General features: G+C 47.3%; 1 protein-coding gene across 1 annotated transcript; it reads right to left on the bottom strand.

Annotated features, from left to right (window-relative positions):
- Positions 1-511: 511 nt before the first annotated feature.
- On the bottom strand, positions 512-2,155 carry LOC124649187 (putative F-box/FBD/LRR-repeat protein At5g44950). Its single transcript, XM_047188852.1, has 4 exons — positions 1,518-2,155; positions 1,277-1,445; positions 1,054-1,188; positions 512-907 (listed from the first exon to the last, which is right to left on the bottom strand). Exons 1-4 carry the CDS (start codon positions 2,153-2,155, stop codon positions 512-514), a joined length of 1,338 nt encoding a protein of 445 aa, XP_047044808.1.
- Positions 2,156-18,950: the final 16,795 nt, after the last annotated feature.

The following is an 18,950-nucleotide window of genomic DNA, read 5'->3' as shown; positions in this document are numbered from 1 at the left end:
AATCTCTGCTAACTAAAGACACAGCACATCTAGGCAAGATCCTTTGATGCGATATATTTCCCAAACATATTTTTGACATATCCTGGGAGTTGGGCATTGACAGTAGACGCAACAGCTGAACAATCAGATTCAGCAACAGAGGGCTGTACGCCCATATCAATGCAGAAACAAAGAAGACTATGGAGCTCGTGAGTGATTCTGCAGGAAAACTGCAGAACACTATAGTACACTAGTACAGAGGCCATCATCCTGAACGTCCGTCCAGTCTTTGTAAGAGAGTTCCACTCCATATCGTTAGGTAACCCCAGTATTTGTGAGAAATAAGCTCGCTTCCTCCAAAGAAATCAAACATGAGTAATCCTAGCATGTGAGTCCTAACTAATATGATGGGCAAATTTTTTACATAAAGGAACAACTTAAAACTACACAACTGAGACAATCGACAAGATTGCAGGTTCGGACATACCACAAGAGCATACAAGATCATCTCATAGGAGGGGCATCACCATGGTCAATATCCTTGTGCGCAGAACTCGCAGGAGCTACCGAAGGGGTTATCCATGGACAAAATGTGACTATTATTTCTGCAAGCAAATCTCTCATGCTCATAATCAACTATGGTGTCTACTCGAGCACCTAGAGAAGCCCTACTGTCAAACTTAAGGAGCTTGTGCTGTTGCTTCCGATCAACATTATGTCTGTTGTAATGGACAGCAAATGTCATCAGCTCTAGCACTTCAGCATTCAGAACAAAGAATTTGGCAAAGTCAACCTCCTGCTTGTCGCCAAACCTGTAAATCCTTAACACAAGTTCTTTCAGATGGTCAAGGCATTCGATAGGATCTTGGGTGCCAGGATGCTGTCTATTCTTTTTTGTTTTCTTCCGAGAATTCTTCTTGGGGCATGACTGAAAATAGTAGAAGCAAAAAAGTTACACAATAGAAAGAATAACCTCTGCCTGACAAGTAAAACAAGGAAAGGTTCGATAGTATATGTCTATATGAAACACTGAAACTACAGAAATTGCTTGAAGCTACCGAAGCAGAGAATCACCATGATGTACAACTTCTCCAAGCAAGGAAAGAGTTTGAGGAAGCGAACAACTGCACCAAGATTAGGGCCAACTGAATTGAGATGCAAAACCTTCACGCTGCGCATCGTCGTATTCAAGTTGCCATCAGTCATCTCCTGATAATACAAAAGCAAAAGAGAAAAAAATGTAAGACCTCAACATCAGTGCAGAATGTCGAATGTGCGACTAGGTGACCTTAGCTACCTCAGGAGCTGTGGTTTCAAGCTTAAATTTAGCAAAATCATCCGTCAATGGACCCAAGATCTCCAGCTTGGGCGCCCTGATTACACGGATGATTGGAGTGGGCTCAAACTGAAGAGACCTGATTAATCTTTCCAGGCGAGGGGCATCCTCGATCACTATTTCATCCATGCTACCTCGAAAAAAAAAAACTATTTCATCCATGTGGTCAACTTTAATGAAATCGAATTGTTTAGCCATTAGCCCATCGTCACAGACGGCGATGCTCCTGAGAGTCTGCGAGTTAATCACCAGGCGCCTGAGGCCAGTGCAATTGTCAATCAGCAGGCTCTCGAGGACAGGGCATCCGGAGAGAACGCTGTGGAGTGTTTCTTCCCGCATGGCAACCGAGCTCAAGGAGAGTTCCTTGAGGTGCGGGAAACTGAAAGTCCGGGGCGTGTCCTTGAGGAAGAAGCTGCAGCAGGAGAAGACGGCCACACGAAGGGTCGGTGCGAATCGGAGCACCGATGGAGGCAGCGATCCGATCCGGAGGTCGATCTCCTGGAGATTATCAAGGGCGGGGGACTTGATCCAGCCATCGAAGTCGGCGCCGTAGATGTGACGGACCTTGAGGCAGCGTCCGTCGCCCTGGTGCTCGGAGAGAATCTTGGATGCGACTTGCCTGGCATTGGGAAGAAACCAGAGGTGGCTGCCATCGTCGAGGTTGAGCGGAGAGGAGCGCCACAGGTGGCGCCAGCGGCGGGAGAGGATGGCAGTGCGCGCGCCTTCCTCGATGTAGAGGAGGGAGATGATGGTGCCCAGGATCTCGTCGGGGAGGAGGCTAATGAGATCGAGTTCTTCCAGACTCGGCTGCTTGGCTGGGCGAAGCGTCGTGGCCTCCATGGCCGGGGCGTGCGAGACGGCGGAGCCGGAGGCACTGGCACTGGCACTCGTTTTTTAAGGGGTGCTCATGGATTTTAGGGTTTTTGAGATGAGAAAGAGGGCGGCGGTTTGGAGATTTTTTTTTACAAAACACAATACAATGAAGGACGCGCACACACTCACCCCTATGAAGGGTGAACGTACACACGCATACCGTACCCCTATGAGCACCTCCGAGAGACTGCGTCGAAGAACTGATCCGGCGGGTCTTGAGATTGACGAAGTCACCACAGCCACCTCGCTGTCGACGGGGACGTCGCCTCCCACCGAAGAATATTCTGCCTTTATGAGACACCAAAGTGTCAAATCTAGGATTTGAACTCTGGTGGGCTGGGGTGTGTCGTCGTGGTAAACAGACAGATGCCATGGGATGGCTTAAGTTGGGGCCGAATGTGCGCTAGAGGATTCGGGTGAGGGTTTTGGTAAGGACGGGATGGATTCCGGATGGATCTCCTACGAACTTGGCCTTGGCCAGAGGTAGAAGAAGAAGAACACAAGAGCTATTTTCCCCTTCAGATCTCTCTATTCATTGATCATCAGAGGTTACAGGTTTCTGGATACAAGATAGGACGTCCCCGCGTATGGGTGTACCCCCTCTCCTTATATAGGGGAGAGGGTGGCTTACAGGGGAAGAAACCCTAGGAAACCCTAATGGCATCTTTGACTAGACAAACTACTTTACAAAGCTTCGTTAGCTACCGGTGATGCCGGTATCTCTTTAATCAGGGAGGCTGACGTCCTCCGGTACCTTTTACGTCATCATCTGCTTTGACCTCAGAGCTTCGATTAAAGCTGAAGTGCTTCGCTCATCTTTGTCCTCTAGCTCCTTACAGAATCTTTGACCAGTCTTGCCGACGTGCTACAGTGTCGCCCATACCGGTAGTCCGGTACCTTCTTGGCTCATTCCGGTATACCCCTCCTGGAATACCGGTATAGATTTACTCATCCGGAAGCTTAGCTTCACAGTCCGGAATGATCTTTAAACCGGTAGCTTGATGGCTCAAACCATCCGGTTTGGCATGCCTTTGGCATACCGGGGGTCATCCCGCCAACATTAGTCCCCGAAGCTGGTATAGTCCGGTGGATCTTATCCAACGGACCATGCCAGGTTCCTTTTACTCAAGGTACCGGTTTAATCCTTCCGGTAACCAGTTCAATCCTTCCGGCATTTTTGCTGAACTTATGTCTTTTCTCACCGAGCTATTCCGGTATCTTTGTCATTAAACTCCTCGACGAGGTCGAGAATTTCTCGGGTACAGTGCCTGTCAGTGACATGCGCACTGTTTCTGGCGCAGCAGTGTCAGGGGTCACTTCCCTTGGACTTCTGCGCTAGCATTTATGGCGCCGCACCGGATCCTCGCTGCCGTTCCGGATCTGTGTGGCCTCCCTGTGGCACTCTGTGTTCCGCGCGTGTATCATCGCGCCACGTGGCGGCCCACGAACCGAACCGCCGCGGCCCAGCGGTTGCCAGCCCACTACTTCTCCTCCCTATTTAAGGGGGAGAGGTTCCTTCTCCTCTTCTTCTCCGCACTCACAACTTCTCACGCGCCCAGAGCTCTTGCCCGTTGCGTTCTCGCCGCCGTCGCTCGCCGCCAGAGTGCTGCCCTCCGATGAACTTCCGCAGCGACTCTGCTGAGTTCCGCCGCGCAGGGACTCTCCGCAGAGCCTTCGCTGTTGCTGCGCCGGACGTCCCTCGGCAACCTCTGTTCTTCCTCGTTGCTGTTCATCTTCTCCGCCTGCAACTTCGCCGCATCTCCGGCGACCGTCTCCCTCAGCGTCCTCCGCCGCCTCAGGTTAGCTTCAATGCCTCCTAACCTTCTTCTTTTTTGCCTTCTTGTTCTTGGCCGATTGGGGATTTACCTTCCCTTTTTCTCTTGGTTTTTCTCTTACTCGTAGATCTTCGCGCGGGGCTAGATCTTGGGAAATCTGTTTTTGGGTAGATCCGGTATCTCTAGACTTGAATGTCCAGCGAAGAGTATCTTTCCGAACCAGCTGCCAGCAGCCATCACAGCGAAGCCTCAGACGGGCTTGAGGCAGAACTCACCCGGATGGAAGCTTCTTCATCCGCTCCGGAAGGTTATACCGGAAGGGGCCAAGAGGCTAGCAGCTCCGGCCAAGGTTCCGGAGTGGATCTTTCCGCAATCACCCGCGGTGCCTGGAAGGGCTCAGACGTGGTGCAGCAGGACATCGATTGGCTGTATCGCTCCCGGAGGATACCGGCACAGGTATCTTGCCGGATTCCACGTGACGAGGTGGAATCCGCGCCCGAACCCGGAGAGTTCGTTGTTTTCGTTGCTCACTTCGAGCGCGGCTTCGGCCTTCCGGCCTCCGATTTTTTCCGTGAGTTCCTCGATTTCTACAAACTCCAACCCCATCATCTTCCTGGCAACGCCATTTTCTATCTCTCTTGCTTCGTTTCTTTCATGGAGGCCTACATTGGCCTCCTTCCCACTAAAGAAGCCTTTGCTCGCTTCTTCTGCCTTCGGATCAACTCGGTCCAAGGCAAAGACATCCCCAAGCCCAAGCCTCCGGTGCGATGCGGATCCTGCATCGTGGGCGCCCGCTAGGGGAGCCCTTTCTTCAAATTTTCCGGTCTCGACTCATGCCGGGCATGGCAAGAGACCTTCTTCTACGTGAGGAACAAGGGCGCCGCAGATTTTATCAATCTGCCGGCCTACAATCCGGCGACGCCAACGAGGGCCAACCGGGGCTATAATCCGGGAAGCGACCATATCGAAACCAACCGGATTGTTCGGTTCCTGGAGAAGCTCAAGAAGGAGACGCGCATCTGCTCCGATGGTATCATCCGCGCGTTCATCTCACGCCGGGTGCTTCCCCTCCAGCGTCGGGCTCATAAGATGAGCCAGATGTGCGGCCCCCGCGACCCCACCAAAATTACCGGCTTGCCACTGAGCAAAGAGGACATAGTCCTCAAGGCTAGGCAAATCTGCCAAACTGACATGCCGATGGATTGGGAATGGGGCCATCTTCCCCTTTGCTCCATGAATCCCCCAACTGACGAAGTGATACGTCTCCGACGTATCGATAATTTCTTATGTTCCATGCCACATTATTGATGATATCTACATGTTTTATACACATTATATGTCGTATTTATGCATTTTCCGGCACTAACCTATTAACGAGATGCCGAAGAGCCGATTCTTTGTTTCTCGCTGTTTTTGGTTTCAGAAATCCTACAAAGGAAATATTCTCGGAATTGGACGAAATCAACGCCCAGGGTCCTATTTTGCCACGAAGCTTCCAGAAGACCGAAGGGAAGACGAAGTGGGGCCACGGGGCACCGCCACACTAGGGCGGCGCGGCCCAGGAGGGGCCCGCGCGGCCCTGCTGTGTGGAGCCCCCGTGACCCCTCGACTCCGCCCTTCCGCCTACTTAAGGTCTTCGTCGCGAAACCCCCAGTACCGAGAGCCACGATACGGAAAACCTTACTGAGACGCCGCCGCCAATCCCATCTCGGGGGATTCTGTAGGTCACCTCCGGCACCCTGCCGGAGAGGGGATTCATCTCCCGGAGGACTCTTCACCGCCATGGTCGCCTCCGGAGTGATGAGTGAGTAGTTCACCCCTGGACTATGGGTCCATAGCAGTAGCTAGATGGTTGTCTTCTCCTCATGTGCTTCATTGTCGGATCTTGTGAGCTGCCTAACATGATCAAGATCATCTATCCGTAATTCTATATGTTGTGTTTGTCGGGATCCGATGGATAGAGAATACTATGTTATGTTGATTATCAATCTATTACCTATGTGTTGTTTATGATCTTGCATGCTCTCCGTTATTAGTAGAGGCTCTGGCCAAGTTTTTACTCTTAACTCCAAGAGGGAGTATTTATGCTCGATAGTGGGTTCATGCCTCCATTAAATGCGGGACAGTGATGGAAAGTTCTAAGGTTGTGGATGTGTCTGTTGCCACTAGGGATAAAACATTGATGCTATGTCCGAGGATGTAGTTATTGATTACATTACGCACCATACTTAATGCAATTGTACGTTATTTTGCAACTTAATACTGGAAGGGGTTCGGATGATAACTCGAAGGTGGACTTTTTAGGCATAGATGCATGCTTGGATAGCGGTCTATGTACTTTGTCGTAATGCCCAATTAAATCTCACAATATTCATCATGTCATGTATGTGCATTGTTATGCCCTCTCTATTTGTCAATTGCCCGACTGTAATTTGTTCACCCAACATGCTATCTTATGGGAGAGACACCTCTAGTGAACTGTGGACCTCGGTCCATTCTTTACATCTGGAATACAATCTACTGCAATACTTGTTCTTTACTGTTTTCTGCAAACAATCATCATCCACACTATACATCTAATCCTTTGTTACAGCAAGCCGGTGAGATTGACAACCTCACTTTTTCGTTGGGGCAAAGTACTTTGGTTGTGTTGTGCGGGTTCCACGTTGGCGCCGGAATCCCCGGTGTTGCGCCGCACTACATCCCGCCGCCATGAACCTTCAACGTGCTTCTTGGCTCCTCCTGGTTCGATAAACCTTGGTCTCTTTACGAGGGAAAACTTGCTGCTGTGCGCATCATACCTTCCTCTTGGGGTTCCCAACGAACGTGTGAGTTACACGCCATCAAGCTCTTTTTCTGGCGCCGTTGCCGGGGAACGAAGAAAAGTTACACCACAAAGATTTTCAACTCCCACGTCAACAGCTCTTTTTCTGGCGCCGTTGCCGAGGAGATCAAGACACGCTGCAAGGGGAGTCTCCACAATCCAATCTCTTTACTTTGTTTTGTCTTGCTTTATTTTATTTACTTACTTATTTGCTGCATTATATCAAAACACAAAAAAATTTGTTGCTAGCTTTACTTTATTTATTGTCTTGCACTCTATATCAAAAACACAAAAAAAAATTAGTTACTTGTATTTACTTTATCTAGTTTGCTTTATTTACTACTGCTAAAATGGCCACTCCTGAAAATACTAAGTTGTGTGACTTCACAACCACAAATAATAATGATTTCTTATGCACACCTATTGCTCCACACTGCTACTACAGCAGAATTCTTTGAAATTAAACCCGCTTTATCGAATCTTGTTATGCGAGAGCAATTTTCCGGTGTTAGTTCTGATGATGCTGCTGCCCATCTCAATAACTTTGTTGAATTGTGTGAAATGCAAAAGTGTAAAGATGTAGATGGTGACATTATAAAATTAAAATTGTTTCCTTTCTCATTAAGAGGAAGAGCTAAAGATTGGTTGCTATCTCTGGCCTAAGAATAGTATTGATTCATGGACTAAATGCAAGGATGCTTTTATTGGTAGATATTATCCCCCTGCTAAAATTATATCTTTGAGAAGTAGCATAATGAATTTCAAACAATTAGATAATGAACATGTTGCTCAAGCTTGGGAAAGAATGAAATCTTTGGTTAAAAATTGCCCAACCCATGGACGGACTACTTGGATAATCATCCAAACCTTTCTTCGCGGAACCTATTGGATTCAGCTGCTGGAGGTACCTTTATGTCCATCACTCTTGGTGAAGCAACAAAGCTCCTTGATAATATGATGATTAATTACTCTGAATGGCACACGGAAAGAGCTCCACAAGGTAAGAAGGTAAATTCTGTTGAAGAAACCTCTTCCTTGAGTGATAAGATTGATGCTATTATGTCTATGCTTGTGAATGATAGGACTAATGTTGATCCTAATAATGTTTCGTTAGCTTCATTGGTTGCCCAAGAAGAACATGTTGATGTAAACTTCATTAAAAATAATAATTTCAACAACAATGCTTATCGGAACAACTCTAGTAATAACTATAGGCCATATCCTTATAACAATGGTAACGGTTATGCTAATTCTTATGGGAATTCTTACAAAAATAATAGGAACACACCTCCTGGACTTGAAGCTATGCTTAAAGAATTTATTAGTACACAAACTGCTTTTAACAAATCTGTTGAGGAAAAGCTCAATAAAATTGATATTCTCGCTTCTAAGGTTGATAGTCTTGCCTCCGATGTTGATCTTTTGAAATCGAAAGTTATGCCTAATAAGGATATTGAAAATAAAATTGTTACTACAGCAAATGCCATCCAAGTTAGAATTAATGAGAATATAAGATTGATGGCCGAATTGCATGCTAGGTGGGAAAGAGAAGAAAATGAAAAACTAGCTAAAGAGAACAATGTAGCTAAAGTTTGGACTATCACCACCACTAGTAATGTTAATGCTCCACATGTTGCTGCACCTCCTACTAATAATGGTGAAAGAATTGGTGTTGGCAATGTTACTACTCCTAGTGCAAAGCGTGCAAAATTACCTGAAACTGCTAAAACTGCTGAAACTGCCTGTGATAAAACTGCTGAATTTTTTTCCAACATTGGGGATGATGATCCCATTGATTTAGATTGTAATGGTTTGGATTTTGATGATTGCCACATCTCTGAAGTTATAAAGTTCTTACAAAAACTTGCTAAGAGTCCCAATGCTAGTGCTGTAAACTTGGCTTTCACAAAACATATTACAAATGCTCTCATAAAAGCTAGAGAAGAGAAACTAAAACTTGAAACTTCTATTCCTAGAAAGCTAGAGGATGGTTGGGAGCCCATCATTAAGATGAAGGTCAATAACTTTGATTGTAATGCTTTATGTGATCTTGGTGCAAGTATTTCCGTTATGCCTAAGAAAATTTATAATATGCTTGACTTGCCACCATTGAAAAATTGTTATTTGGATGTTAATCTTGTTGATAATGCTATAAAGAAACCTTTGGGGAGAGTTGATAATGTTCGCATTACCGTTAACAATAACCTTGTCCCCGTTGATTTTGTTGTCTTGGATATTGAATCCAATGCATCTTGTCCCATTATATTGGGAAGACCTTTTCTTCGAAGTGTTGGTGCTACCATTGATATGAAGGAAGGTAATATTAAATATCAATTTCCTCTCAAGAAAGGTATGGAACACTTCCCTAGAAAGAGAATGAAGTTACCTTTTGATTCTATTATTAGAACAAGCTATGATGTTAATACTTCGTCTCTTGATAACACTTGATATACACTTTCTGCGCCTAGCTGAAAGGCATTAAAGAAAAGCGCTTATGGGAGACAACCCATGTTTTTACTACAGTATTTTTGTTTTATATTTGAGTCTTGGAAGTTGTTTACTACTCTAGCAACCTCTCCTTATCTTATTTTTGTGCTTTGTTGTGCCAACTAAAGTCTTTGATAGTAAGGTTCATACTAGATTTGGATTACTGCGCAGCGATATGATTTCTTTGCTGTCACGAATTTCGACCTGCCTCTTTGTAGGTAGCTCAGAAAAATATGCCAATTTACGTGCGTGATCCTCAGATATGTACGCAACTTTCATTCAATTTGGGCATTTTCATTTGAGCAAGTCTGGTGCCTCAATAAAATCCATCTTTACGGACTGTTCTGTTTTGACAGATTCGGCTTTTATTTCGCATTGCCTCTTTTGCTATGTTGGATGAATTTCTTTGTTCCATTAATGTCCAGTAGCTTTATGAAATGTCCAGAAGTGTTAAGAATGATTGTGTCACCTCTGAACATGTTAATTTTTATTATGCACTAACCCTCTAATGAGTTGTTTCGAGTTTGGTGTGGAGGAAGTTTTAAGGATCAAGAGAGGGAGATGATACAATATGATCAAGGAGAGTGAAAGCTCTAAGCTTGGGGATGCCCCGGTGGTTCACCCCTGCATATTTTAAGAAGACTCAAGCGTCTAAGCTTGGGGATGCCCAAGGCATCCCCTTCTTCATCGACACATTATCAGGTTCCTCCCCTGAAACAATATTTTTATTCCGTCACATCTTATGTACTTTGCTTGGAGTGTCGGTTTGTTTTTGTTTTTGTTTTGTTTGAATAAAATGGATCCTAGCATTCATTGTGTGGGAGAGAGACACGCTCCGTTGTTGCATATGGACAAATATGTCCTTAGGCTTTACTCATAGTATTCATGGCGAAGGTTGAATCTTCTTCGTTAAATTGTTATATGGTTGGAATCGGGAAAAGCTACATGTAGTAATTCTAAAATGTCTTGAATAATTTGATACTTGGCAATTTTTGTGATCATGTTTAAGCTCTTGCATCATATACTTTGCACCCATTAATGAAGAAACACCTAGAGCTTGCTAAATTTGGTTTTCATATTTGGTCTCTCTAAAGTCTAGATAATTTCTAGTATTGAGTTTGAACAACAAGGAAGACGGTGTAGAGTCTTATAATGTTTACAATATGTCTTTTATGTGAGTTTTGCTGCACCGGTTCATCCTTGTGTTTGTTTCAAATAAACCTTGCTAGCCTAAACCTTGTATCGAGAGGGAATACTTCTCATGCATCCAAAATCCTTGAGCCAACCACTATGCCATTTGTGTCCACCATACCTACCTACTACATGGTATTTCTCCGCCATTCCAAAGTAAATTGCTTGAGTGCTACCTTTAAAATTTCCATTCTTTACCTTTACAATATATAGCTCATGGGACAAATAGCTTAAAAACTATTGTGGTATTGAATATGTACTTATGCACTTTATCTCTTATTAAGTTGCTTGTTGTGCGATAAGCATGTTTCTGGGGACGCCATCAACTATTCTTTGTTGAATATCATGTGAGTTGCTATGCATGTCCGTCTTGTCTGAAGTAAGAGAGATCTGCCACTTTAATGGTTAGAGCATGCATATTGTTAGAGAAGAACATTGGGCCGCTAACTAAAGCCATGAATCATTGTGGAAGTTTCAGTTTTGGACATATATCCTCAATCTCATATGAGAACACTAATTGTTGCTACATGCTTATGCATTAAAGAGGAGTCCATTATCTGTTGTCCATGTTGTCCCGGTATGGATGTCTATGTTGAGAATAATCAAAAGCGAGAAATCCAAAATGCGAGCTTTCTCCTTAGACCTTTGTACAGGCGGCATGGAGGTACCCCTTTGTGACACTTGGTTAAAACATGTGTATTGCGATGATCCGGTAGTCCAAGCTAATTAGGACAAGGTGCGGGCACTATTAGTATACTATGCATGAGGCTTGCAACTTGTAAGATATAATTTACATAATGCATGTGCTTTATTACTACAGTTGACAAAATTGTTTCTTGTTTTCAAAATAAAAGCTCTAGCACAAATATAGCAATCGATGCTTTCCTCTTTGAAGGACCTTTCTTTTACTTTTATGTTGAGTCAGTTCACCTATTTCTCTCCACCTCAAGAAGCAAACACTTGTGTGAACTGTGCATTGATTCCTACATACTTGCATATTGCACTTGTTATATTACTCTATGTTGACAATTATCCATGAGATATACATGTTATAAGTTGAAAGCAACCGCTGAAACTTAATCTTCCTTTGTGTTGCTTCAATACCTTTACTTTGATTTATTGCTTTATGAGTTAACTCTTATGCAAGACTTATTGATGCTTCTCTTGAAATGCTATTCATGAAAAGTCTTTGCTTTATGATTCAGTTGTTTACTCATGTCATTACCATTGTTTTGATCGCTGCATTCATTACATATGTTTACAATAGTATGATCAAGGTTATGATGGCATGTCACTCCAGAAATTATCTTTGTTATCGTTTATCTGCTCGGGACGAGCAGGAACTAAGCTTGGGGATGCTGATACGTCTCCGACGTATCGATAATTTCTTATGTTCCATGCCACATTATTGATGATATCTACATGTTTTATACACATTATATGTCGTATTTATGCATTTTCCGGCACTAACCTATTAACGAGATGCCGAAGAGCCGCTTGTCGTTTTCTGCTGTTTTTTGTTTCAGTAAATCCTACAAAGGAAATATTCTCGGAATTGGACGAAATCAACGCCCGGGGTCCTATTTTGCCACGAAGCTTCCGGAAGACCGAAGGGAAGACGAAGTGGGGCCACGGGGCGCCGCCACACTAGGGCGGCGCGGCCCGGGAGGGGCCGCGCGGCCCTGCCGTGTGGGGCCCCCGTGACCCCTCCGACTCCGCCCTTCCGCCTACTTAAGGTCTTCATCGCGAAACCCCCGATGCCGAGAGCCACGATACGGAAAACCTTACCGAGACGCCGCGCCGCCAATCCCATCTCTGGGGATTCTGGAGATCACCTCCGGCACCTCGCCGGAGAGGGGATTCATCTCCCGGAGGACTCTTCACCGCCATGGTCGCCTCCGGAGTGATGAGTGAGTAGTTCACCCCTGGACTATGGGTCCATAGCAGTAGCTAGATGGTTGTCTTCTCCTCATGTGCTTCATTGTCGGATCTTGTGAGCTGCCTAACATGATCAAGATCATCTATCCGTAATTCTATATGTTGTGTTTGTCGGGATCCGATGGATAGAGAATACTATGTTATGTTGATTATCAATCTATTACCTATGTGTTGTTTATGATCTTGCATGCTCTCCGTTATTAGTAGAGGCTCCGGCCAAGTTTTTACTCTTAACTCCAAGAGGGAGTATTTATGCTCGATAGTGGGTTCATGCCTCCATTAAATCTGGGACGAGTGACGAAAGTTCTAAGGTTGTGGATGTGCTCGTTGCCACTAGGGATAAAACATTGATGCTATGTCCGAGGATGTAGTTATTGATTACATTACGCACCATACTTAATGCAATTGTCTGTTGTTTTGCAACTTAATACCGGAAGGGGTTCGGATGATAACCTCGAAGGTGGACTTTTTAGGCATAGATGCATGCTCGGATAGCGGTCTATGTACTTTGTCGTAATGCCCAATTAAATCTCACAATATTCATCATGTCATGTATGTGCATTGTTATGCCCTCTCTATTTGTCAATTGCCCGACTGTAATTTGTTCACCCAACATGCTATCTTATGGGAGAGACACCTCTAGTGAACTGTGGACCCCGGTCCATTCTTTACATCCGGAATACAATCTACTCGCAATACTTGTTCTTTACTCGTTTTTCGCAAACAATCATCATCCACACTATACATCTAATCCTTTGTTACAGCAAGCCGGTGAGATTGACAACCTCACTCGTTTCGTTGGGGCAAAGTACTTTGGTTGTGTTGTGCAGGTTCCACGTTGGCGCCGGAATCCCTGGTGTTGCGCCGCACTACATCCCGCCGCCATCAACCTTCAACGTGCTTCTTGGCTCCTCCTGGTTCGATAAACCTTGGTCTCTTTCTGAGGCAAAACTTGCTGCTGTGCGCATCATACCTTCCTCTTGGGGTTCCCAACGAACGTGTGAGTTACACGCCATCACGAAGTAAGGACTTAACCAATCCGGACTGTTTTTCCGGTAGACTCTCGATGCACAACTACCTGACTTTCTCTTTTTCAGGCCTGTGAGCGCTTCCCTCGCATTGCTGCGGAGGCTCGAGGTCCTTGCCGCAAGCGCGACCTGGACGAGGTGGATCCGGATCCTTACGTGGTCTGGACCAAGAACAAGATGGGCCGCACCCACACCTCGCGCCCCGGTAACTTTTCAACCAACGACTCCGGTTCTGACGACGAGCTCACTGTTCTTGAGGTACTTTGTTCTTTTGCTTCCTCATGTATTGTCTTTCTGTAGATGTTCCCTCAGCCAGCGCCAACCCACAGGTTGTGGAGCGCGCTGTTCCGCTTCAGGCCGAGGTCGGCCATGAGTTTCTGGAGAAGCTGGCCTCTCGAGGCCAGAAGAAGAAGGCTCCGGCGCCCGAATCCGGCTCGAGCGACGCTCCTCCCGCCAAGCGCTCCCGGAAGGAAGTTGTTGGCGGGAAGAAGGTCACCGCGAAGCACTACCGGTCACGAGAGATGCCGGTTGCTTCCGGGTAAGTGTTGCGGTCAGAAACCCACCGGCGGGCAGCGACGGGCAACACCGTAGAGCCGGGAATCTCCCAGGACTGCGGCTGGCCCTGGTCCCTCCGAGCGACGGCCCGCAAAGCCTTCGGCACGCACGTCCGATGCGGATGCAAGGGCGTGCCACCTGACCTATACCTGGTCAGGAAGGTGTTGGATGATGCCTCGCTTAGTTTCCTCGCATGGCATACACGTAAACGTTAAATACGAGCCTCGATCGGCTCTCGGGTTGTCCTGTGAATCGGCTCAAAGAGCCGATCCACCCATGATACGTACGAGGTGTACGATCGGATGGTGGTCCCGCTTGATCAAGATAAAGCTAAAGCGACCTACTACGATCCGGGGTTTTCACCGCATAATCGGAACATCCTACTCGTGATCGAGCCCGGCGGCCACGCACGGTGATCGTAAACCGACCCTAGACAAGGCCTAAAAACCAACACGAAGTTGATCCTCGGAACATCCCGTCTAGGGCTAGCAAACTACACCCTACGCGCCACCGGATCCTTCGACCCATTTGTAAGGCCTAACAATGCGGATATTAAACTAATCCTTGAAGAACAAGGAGCAATCATAACGGATCGGATCTACTAAACAATGATCAAGCGGGTGCCGCCCTTACACCCAGGATAGGCGTAAGGGCGGCTAGATGCCTAAGGGTTGCACGACGATAGCATATGATATGACGAACAATGCTAACCCTAAAACATCTATGATAACTACGTTGCTCGCCATCAAAAAGGCTTCAGTACAAGCAATGCATGAACGGCGAATAAACGTGTGCTGCCTAGATCGCAAGATGCGATCTAGGCAGCATGGTGCTTACCCGGAAGAAACCCTCGAGACGGGGGAGTTGGCGATGCGCCGAGATTGGTTTGTGGTGAACGTGATTGTTGTTTATTTCATAAACCCTAGATACATATTTATAGTCCGGGGGACTTTCTAGTTCAGGCGTGCACCTAACCGTGCACGGGTTAAACTCTAACTTCTAACCGACACGTATCCTACTATGGTATAGATACACGGGCAATCTAGCCCAAACTTGGTACACAAGGCCGATTCATGTATTTCTTCTATGTATATTCTTCAAGCCCATCTTCAATCGCGGCCCACCTCTGATCCGGTCAAATTCTGGTGATAACACATGCCCCCCTGGTTTTGGAAATGACATTTCCAAAATCATTACGCTTTTCCTTCGTCGGGTCATGTCGTGGCAGAGCAGAAACCGCCGCAGTATCCTTCATCATGATGCCTTGCCTCCTCCACTTCTCCGCGTGGCCTGACAAATTTTTTGTTGGACACCACTTCCTCGGAAACTGCTGTGGCATTGAATCTCCACTATATCCCCTTTTATTTAACCGTTCCAAACAGTTTGCTTCTCCCTCATCCCCTTCGCATTAGCACCCAAAAAACCCTCCCGCGTCACCATGTCTTCTTCCTCCTCTTCCTCTTCCGGTCTTTTCTATCGGTCTTCCTCCTCCCGTGAGACGCCGGAGGACATACGCGCACCAGAAGAATGGGACCAGGAGGACCACGCTTCCTCCGTCTGGTCCGAGGACGACAAGTCCTTGACCAGCGGGGATGAAGATCTCCAGTTCCTCGCCGATGGGGAACTGGAATCGGAAAGCGAGGATGACTTGTTCCCCTGGGACGGCTGCCCCTCTTCTGAAGAAGAGGAGGAGGAAGACGACGACGACTCCCTCGAGGGCTACCCGCCGGCGAAACGCCTCCGCATGTGGTGGGACGACGACGAGCCGATGATGACGAGGAGGATGAAGCTCCCGTAGAGGGCTACGGGAGCAGCGACGAGGAGCCCACCGGCAGTAGTGCCGATGAGAGCTCCGAGGACGACGACGAGGGCAGCGACGGCCCGTAGATAGGATCTACTAGTGTAGGCCTAGTAGTAGTAGATTGGTCAATAGACCCTTCTTTTGTTCTTCCTCCCTTGAGCAATCGGCTCTTCATTGTAAAAATCCTCTCTTATTAATGAAGAAGACTTTTCCTTAATTTGATTTTGCCGATTTCCTTTCGTACTGATTTTGCCGATTGTTAATTTGATCAACGCTCAATGAGCCGATGGCAACGCATCGACCTCTTACGATAAATTTCGAGATAGACCAATTTAGCCACCTCCTCAAATGGTAACCTCTGAACCTTGCTCAAACTCAGATCCCTAAACTTCCAACCGAACAGGTCCAAACCGCAGTCACTGAGCGTATTATTAGATTTAACGGCAACCTTTGCCTTCGGGAGAGATCTAGGACCATTGCTGAATCAACCCGGAGGTCGGAGCTGATACTTCTGCAGGACAGGCTCCTGCTCCGTTTTCCCGCAGCAACCATCCCTCAAAAAAGTTGAGATGCAGAGCCAGCCGATTTCAACCAAATCGGCTTCCTATAGCAAAGGGTCCTTCAGGGCAAGCTGCCCCCGAGCCTCGCTTAAGGCGAGAAAAGTAGTGAGCCAGCCAAATGTGCCACCATCGGCTTCCAAGTCATAATGCAGAGCCAGCCGATTTCAACAAAATCGGCTCCCCAGAGCAGAGAACCTTCAGGGTGAGCTGCCCCCCGAGCTTTTCCAGTCCACTTCTTGCGCCTTGCTGATCAGATGGCTCCTTTCCTTTGGCGGACTGATGCAACCCATCCTTAACCTGATCTGCACGTCCATGCTGTTCTTGGTATTGGTCAGGCTTGTGATCCCTCAAACTTGCCCCAGCTGATATTGCGGACTCAAATACTTGCAAAAAGAAGTTGGAGGTTCTTGGAGAGAGGATCTAAGCCACCAAACAATTCCATTGAGGAGTTCTTCCAATAGAGCCTCTCCATGTAATTCGATACCTGCTCCATTGGGCTTCTGCTTATAACAGTTGTACCTCTTGAGTCGACGGCCATGCATCGGCTTTCTATCCTTAAGTCGATGTCTGCGCATCGGCTGTGCTTAAATTTTTTTTGAATTTTTTACGGCCGATTTATGTATCGGCCCCCATACTTCAATACCCATCATCAAAGAATATCTTGGGCTGCTGGGCATTTGAAAGACACTTCCACTTCATATCCTCGTGTTTTATCCACCTAGGTGCCCCCCGAGCCGATTCTTTCAAGTAATTGAGGGTATCGGCTCTTCAGGTATTCCCTATTGGATCAAATGCTGAACCCAGGCAGAATGTATGGTGAGGATAATTTTGGCCGATTGCTGGAATCGGCCTCCATGTTGCTTGTTCGATGAAGGTTGTGCAATGCTCCTTCATAGATCCTTGGGGCCGATCACATGGATCGGCATCGCCACGTTTGTCCATAGACGCTGCTCTTGTTACACGGTCAGGCCGGTGGATAAAACCAGCCTAACCCCGTCCTTTGTCACGTCGATGCGCTCGCAGTCGTCCAAATTGATGCCTGAGAGTGGCTCTTGGCCTGATGTCTCCCAAACATTCATGCCAGCCGTTGAAATCTCGGCTGAATCATCTGCGTGGACGACTTCTACTTCATCTCCATCCCACTGTATTAGGCATTGGTGCATCGTGGATGGAATGCAACAGTTGGCGTGGATCCAATCTCTTCCTAGTAGGACAGCATAGGAGCTCTTGCTGTCGACAATAAAGAACGTCGTAGGGACGGTTTTCCTTCCTACGGTCAGATCCACGTTCAGAACACCTTGTGCGTCAGATGCTTGGCCGTTGAAATCGCTCAGAGTCACACTGGTCTTGATCAGATCCGAGCTAGAGCGTCCCAACCGACGTAGCATGGAGTATGGCATAATGTTAACTGCCGCTCCGGTGTCCACCAACATCTTGTTGACAGGCTGCCCATTGATGTAACCTCGCAAGTACGAGGCCTTCGGATGCCCGTAGCTTCTCTCTCGTGGCTTCTCAAAGATGACCGGCCGTGGGCCGCGACCAAGTTGTGCCACAGGTGCTTCGTCTAATCCTGGAGCACTAAACTCCGTTGGAAGGATGAAGACCATGTTTGTGCCAGCCGATGTCTCATCGTCGGCTTTCTTTTGTCTGGGGCGCCACTCTTTCCTTTGTGGCCGACCTTCTTCGTCCAGGGTTCACTCGAATCTTAGCGGCCGGATCAGGCCGCGCCTTCCTCAACGTGTGCGGTATAACCTTTCGGCTTCCTCCAACCCACGTAGACGCTGAACCCTTCGCTTCTGGGAACGGCTGAGCCCATCAGGGCACCACCTTGGCCGATGATACTTGTCTTTTTCTTCATCATCGTCCTCTAGTTCCTCGAGATCTTCCATCCACGCGGACTCAGCATTCTTATCCCGAGGCGGGAGAGGCCCTAGACGTTTGAACACGGACACGTTAGCTGCATCCTTCTTCTTTTGTTTACATTCTGGCGCTTGCCGATTGTAGGCAATCGGCTCATTCCTGAATCCCAGCAGTGTCTGAAGAAGGGGCAGTCCCAGTGCCTATCCACGTCGTCTTGCTCCCTCGACTTTTCCTTGGCGTGGCGCTCATATCGCTCCTCGTCGTGATCATGCCGACGGTGTCTCCTGGCGTCCCTAGCCAGACGATCTCTTTCATCATCGTCGTTGTATCACCGGCGTTGGTCGTATTGACCCACGTACTTGTTGAGGAGGTGATCGGAGAGAGGTCGCTGATATCTTACGTTCCTCACCTCTCCCTCTCGTGATGTAGCGCTTGCCATCGTGACGGAGCCGATCGCGTGGAGCGGCTTCCTCCGTGCCCTTGCTGTGAGAGCAGCTGCCCTCATCTCCGTCCTTACCGCAGTGGTGCCCGGGTCCTACCATGTTGATATTGCACGAGAAATCTGGCTGGCACCCTCCATGGTAAGTATACTCCACCATGTTAACGGCGGGGAAGGGGTGTGTGTCGACCTTCATGGCATACTGGCTGAAAATTAGCCACCCTTGTTCTATCGCCATTTGGACCTGTTGACGCCACACCCTGCAGTCGTTGGTGGCGTGGGTGAACGTGTTATGCCATTTGCA

The sequence above is a fragment of the Lolium rigidum genome, chromosome 1, assembly GCF_022539505.1.
Source record: "Lolium rigidum isolate FL_2022 chromosome 1, APGP_CSIRO_Lrig_0.1, whole genome shotgun sequence".
Lineage (NCBI taxonomy): Eukaryota > Viridiplantae > Streptophyta > Magnoliopsida > Poales > Poaceae > Lolium > Lolium rigidum.
Note: the sequence above shows the minus strand (reverse complement) of the source record. Positions and strands in the feature narration are given on the sequence as shown.